Here is a 5,164-nt window from a genome sequence, read left to right on the forward strand (position 1 = left end):
GGGGGGGGGGTGGCGAGAGGGAGAGAGGTGAAAGGGAGAGGAGGGGAGGAGCCGGCCCGGAAGAGGGAAGGGGCTTCGCCAGGGGACGACGGGGAGTGGGAGCTGAGACGAGGGGGGCGAGCGGCACCAGGGACAAGGGAGGTGGGTGCCAGACAGGCGCCGCCGGTGCCTGCGGACGGCCGCCTTTTACGGCACTGCCTGGGCCCATTCTGCGCACCAGCCCTGGCGGAGGGAGGAGCGGGGGGGGGGGGGGGGGAGGGGGGGACGCGACGCACCGAGAGCCCAGCTACCGCCGCTCCGGGGCCGAGGGTCGCACCGCAGCCGGAGTCCGTGGGCGGGATCTTGAATGGGCGTTGGCACATGCGGATCCCATGTGCTGGTGGCCGGCCGGAGGCGCGGGCGAGGGGGATCCCGGCCTAGCCAGATGGCGGCGGCGGCGGCGGCGGCGGCGGCCCGAACATTTCTTTTTGGGGGTTGGTGGGGGGGGGGGGTCCCCCGGTTCCGGGCGCGGCGGTGGCAGGGGCTCGCGGCCGGCGACCCTATTCATCAGTCCGCGCGTGTCTGGAGCTCCGCTCCTCGCAGCGTGGAGCGAAAAGGGCAATCACCCTCTCGACCTTGATCTCGATTGCCGGTGGAAGCTTTCGCCCCTCTTCTCCCCTTGTTGCTTGCCCTCCCCCCCCCCTCCCCCTTTCCGCGCCCGCCGTCGTCCTTTCCCCCGGATCCCCCCCTCCCTCCCTAACGGCCCACCTTGCGTCGGACATGGCCACTCGCCGGCTCCTGCCCGTCGGCAGCGGACCGTCTGCCCTGGGACGGCTGTTGACCTGCTCATTGGGTCACTCTCGACCGACGGCACTGTTCTCCGGGTCTCCCCTTGTGCGGTCCTTCGCCACGGGTGCCGCTCCAATGGTCGATGCTGGTACGCCCCCTGACCCTGAGGCTTTCGCACTCGATCCCCACTCAGCCGGCCCTCTGACACATTGCCTTCGCACTGGTGGATGTGTGCAGCGCCCGCCGCCGAGGCTGCCCTTCCAGGGTCAGCCGACGCCGCTTCTCCCCCGGTGGCCCGGGCAAAGAAGCCGGCCAAGCCCCCGAAGCCGGTTCCTGTCAAGATCACCCTGCGCGATGAGGACCTCCAGGAGCAGTTTGTTCGGGGCTTCGGCAACGGCGGCCAGAAGGTCAACAAGACGTCCAGCTGTGTGATTCTGTCGCACGCGCCGACCGGCATTGTCGTCAAGGTGTGTCCGCTGCCTTTTTCACGCTTGTGCATGCACTTCCCCCTGTGTGCTTACCTCCTCCTCCCCCCCCCCCCCCCACACCGACCTCCCCTCCATTTCCCATGGAATGGCAACACAGTGCCAGAAGACCCGGTCCCGGGAGCAGAATCGCAAGGAGGCTCGGAAGATCCTGATCGGCCTTCTGGACCAGCGGATCAACGGAGACCTCTCCAAGCAGGCGCGCAAAATGGACAAGATTCGGCGGCGGAAGAGCCGCGCCGACCGCCGGTCCCGCGCCAAGTACGACACCGCCACCGCGGCCGCCGGAACGGCCGCCGGGCAGGCCGCCTCGGTCTCCGACGCCCGAGACCATGACAGTGATGACGATGGCGGGGAGGAGGAGTACTCGGACACGGAGTTCGACTCCGACTTCGACTCCGACTCCGACTCCGCCTCGGGCCCTGACAGCGATGCTGAACGGGCGGATGGCAGGTCATCCGGGCCGATGATCCGGACCCCCGGCGCGGCATTTGCCCCTTCCGCTCCTGTGTTGTTTTCGCACCCGCCGCCGGACCGGCAGGACTCGGCCATCACCTCGGGTCTGGCCCAGAGCCCAAGCGAGCAAGCCGATGCCTCGGACTCCGAGGTGCCCTGGGATGCGCACATTCCCTGGGACGCGCACCTTTACTGGGATGCCAATGTCGAGACCCTCGCGGGCTCTCCTCCTGGGCCGACACCATCCGCGGCCGACCAGACACCGGTGCCTGTGGAGGGGTCTGGCAAACCGCTCGACATGGTGCCGGAGATGCTGCACTCCATTTTGGGCGAGGCGGCCAGCCGGGATATCCCCGAGCAGGACTTCAACCTGGCGGACTTCCTGTCCGAGGAGGACCGCTTGCAGCTGGCCCAGCTGCAGGCGCGCGAGGACCAGGACAAGAAGGCCATCCAAGAGTTGTCATCTTTGTCTGACAGTCCGGAGGCCCTCCTCCAGGAAGCCATGCTCCAGGTAAGCCAGATATATGCCTCGCAGCTGGCTGCTGCCCACAGCTTGGTCGAGGTTCTGCGTGAGGCTCTGGCCCCCCTGGACACAGGCATTGCCCCAACCCCGGCGGCCGAGGATGTCGAGGCGCCCATCTCGCTGGATCTGCTGATGGAAATCCTTGCCCTGGTGGAGCTGATGGACTCGCCTGCCCGGGCGGCGGAGCTGCATTTGGCGAACCAGCGCGGGCGACGGACCTCTTCCTTGCCGAATATCGAGCTCCCCCGGGACCTGTCTCCGGAGGAGCAGGAGTTGGTGGTGCTCCTGCCGGTCATCCATGACACGCTGGTGGAGCGGGTCGCCGAGAGGCTGGATGCCGGTGCCGGGAGGAACTACTCCGGCGAGGAGCTTCGACAGCTCTCGGAAAGCTTGGACTGGGAGCGAGGCGAGCGGGCCCGGCGTCTTGAAGCCCAGCGCCAGAAGGAGCAGGCCGCCCTGCAGGAGAAGGAGCGCCGGGCAAAGGAGGCCTCCGAACGGTCGCGCAGAGGGCCGCCTGTCCGTGGCGCCAGGCGTCTGGACCGGAATCAGCACACGGCTCTGGAGGCTGCGAAGCCGGGCCCCAGCCCCCATGGCGTCTCACCGGAGGTGCTGGACATCCTGTCGGGTGCAATGCGCGGCGGCGCCGGTGGTCGAATGGGCAACTGGCCCGGGCTGCCTCCTGGCATGACGGCGGTCATGCCCCCGCCCGCTCCTCAGATGCCGCCGTCCAGTCCCTTGACCGGCCCTCCGCGGTCGGCCTCCAACCGGCAAATGGTCGACAATTTGCTGCAGCAGGCGCGAACCCTGCACCAGGTTGGGAAGGGCGGCCAGCGTGGCGGCGCCAGCGGCGGCATGCGTGGCGGCGGCGGCGGACGCGGTGGCGGGGCGCGCGGCGGCGGTGGCGGCCGGCGCTACTACAGCACATCTGCCAGCGCACCCCCCCCTTCGGAGGGATATGTGCTCCGTCTTCTGGGGACGCCAACCTGCCAGTTGTGTGACCTATCGGCCGAGGCGCTGGTCGCTGCGGCGCACCGGGTTTTCCCTCGTCCGGCTGACGCGCCGCCGGCTCGCTTCGGCTGGGAGTACCGGTGGCCGGAGCACGCCCCGGTGCATCTGGAGCGGGTGGACCTGACGGCGGAGCACTTCCGCGGGACTCCCCTCCAGCGGCGGCTCATCCTCCATGTGCCGGTGTTGCTTTTGGCCGACGCCAAGGCCGACTCGGATGCCTGGACGCCGGCCTGTCGGCTGTTCCCGGACGCCCTGGCTCACGATCTCGGCCTAGAGGTGTCCCGCCATCGGGTATCCGAGGAAGTGGCGCGCACGCTTCTTGAGACCTTGGCTGCTGGGGGCTCCAGCGACCCGGATGCCGAGGTGGACTAGCTGCAGGGCTGTCGATTTGTGGCGTGCCGTTAGCTGGTAGGCCAGAGCGGAGAAGGGGTGGGACCCCCCCCCCGCCCTGTGCCAACATCCAGGCCTCTCCCCCCCCCCCCCCCCCCTGTCGCACTTGATGACCATAGAATAGAGTGGAGTGGGCTGCATGAGTCAAAAGAAGCACATGCGGCTTGAGAGGCCGGTGGCTGGGGAATTGTCTAAGTGTAGTAGCGCGCGTGCATGGCGCCAGGAATGTGTACAGAGGAGGGTGCGGCCGGGTGGGCGGGCGGGAGGAGGACGTGGAGCCCGCCTCCCTCGGGGTGGCAAAGCAGCGCAAGGGGAGGAGAGGGAGAGGGGATATGCGCATGGGGGCAGCGCAGGGAGATCCCTCGCCAGCAGCAGACCGTGGCATCGTGAAAAGGGCGACCGGACAGGAAGAGGCACTTTGGGAGCCCCTAGAAACGAGCGTTGTTACGGTCAATGTAGTTGATGAGCTCCTTGACAGTCATGGAGGTGGGGTTGATCTTGGAGATCTGGTTGTCGGCTGCCATTTCGGGGAAAGGGTGGCACAGGGAGGACGAGGCGTTAGCGGATGGACGAGAGACGGCCTCAAGAGAACGCGGAGAGCGGAGAGCGGAGAGCGAGGGGGAGGCGGAGAAAGGCATAGCCGAGGGCACAAGAGGCCGGGAACGTACTCCAAACAACCTCGATCACCGGTTCAGACATGTCGCTCTTGACAACGGGCTTGACCTCGCAACGGCCGTTGGTGTTCCGGCACTTGTCAGTCATGACCTGAGACAGGAGAGCGCTGCGGTTGCGCGGCGTGGCAGCAGGGGCGGAGCGAAGGCGAGGAGGAGGGGGACAAATAGTCAGACAGGGAGGCCGATTGGAGCAAGGCTGTATGGCAGACGGGGAGGAGCATGGGGGAGGGGCTCCCTCGGGGAGGAGGTCACACTTACCGGGTGGATGTCGACTTGGGATGGAAAGGAGAAAAGGTGAAAGTGATCGACTTCATGTTGTTCAGGCGCAACAGGTACGAGGGCTTGATAATACCCATGATGGGAAGGGGGGAGGGCAGCCGAGCCTGAGCGAGCAGACAAAAGCAAACAAAGGTGGCGGGAGGGGAGAGGGGGAGAGGACTACTTTGCGGAGTGGAGAAGGTGCCCCATCTGGCAGCCGGCTGTTGAATTTGCTCGTCGACGTGGGTAGATCGACGCACACCAGAGGGCACCCAGGGGGGGGGGGAGGGAGGTGAAGCACAGGCATGTCGGCCCTCCGCGACGCGAGGGGCCAGGCCGGCGACGGAGGGCCGCGCACACGCCCGCAAGAGCGCCCAACTGCCGATGGATGTGGCCCTGGCTTTCCCTAAATATTGCACGTGATTTCCAACTACCAGCGCATAGCATTGGGTTGGGGTTTACGAAAGTGGGCGCGGTGCCGCAAAGAGAGGGGAGTCTATTGTACGGTGTATTGGGTTGGTAGGTGTGCCCCACAGGAGGTGGGTGCATCTCTCCCCTTCAGAGGGAGGGAGCTGGCTGCGCTCTGGCAGGGAGGAGGGGGG

At 67.0% G+C, this 5,164-nt stretch overlaps 2 protein-coding genes across 2 annotated transcripts; one reads left to right on the plus strand and one right to left on the minus strand.

The window, feature by feature from the left end:
- Window positions 1–686: 686 nt before the first annotated feature.
- Window positions 687–3,727, plus strand: H696_04936 (hypothetical protein). Its single transcript, XM_009498802.1, has 3 exons — window positions 687–916; window positions 1,006–1,235; window positions 1,354–3,727. The coding sequence occupies exons 1-3, from the start codon at window positions 760–762 to the stop codon at window positions 3,610–3,612; spliced, it is 2,646 nt and encodes an 881-aa protein (XP_009497077.1). The 5' UTR covers window positions 687–759; the 3' UTR covers window positions 3,613–3,727.
- An 83-nt stretch (window positions 3,728–3,810) lies between these two features.
- On the minus strand, window positions 3,811–4,717 carry H696_04937 (hypothetical protein). Its single transcript, XM_009498803.1, has 3 exons — window positions 4,563–4,717; window positions 4,299–4,411; window positions 3,811–4,147 (listed from the first exon to the last, which is right to left on the minus strand). The coding sequence occupies exons 1-3, from the start codon at window positions 4,658–4,660 to the stop codon at window positions 4,059–4,061; spliced, it is 300 nt and encodes a 99-aa protein (XP_009497078.1). The 5' UTR covers window positions 4,661–4,717; the 3' UTR covers window positions 3,811–4,058.
- Between the last annotated feature and the right edge of the window lie 447 nt (window positions 4,718–5,164).

Source organism: Fonticula alba (assembly GCF_000388065.1).
Source record: "Fonticula alba strain ATCC 38817 unplaced genomic scaffold supercont2.8, whole genome shotgun sequence".
In the NCBI taxonomy this organism is placed as follows: domain Eukaryota; order Rotosphaerida; family Fonticulaceae; genus Fonticula; species Fonticula alba.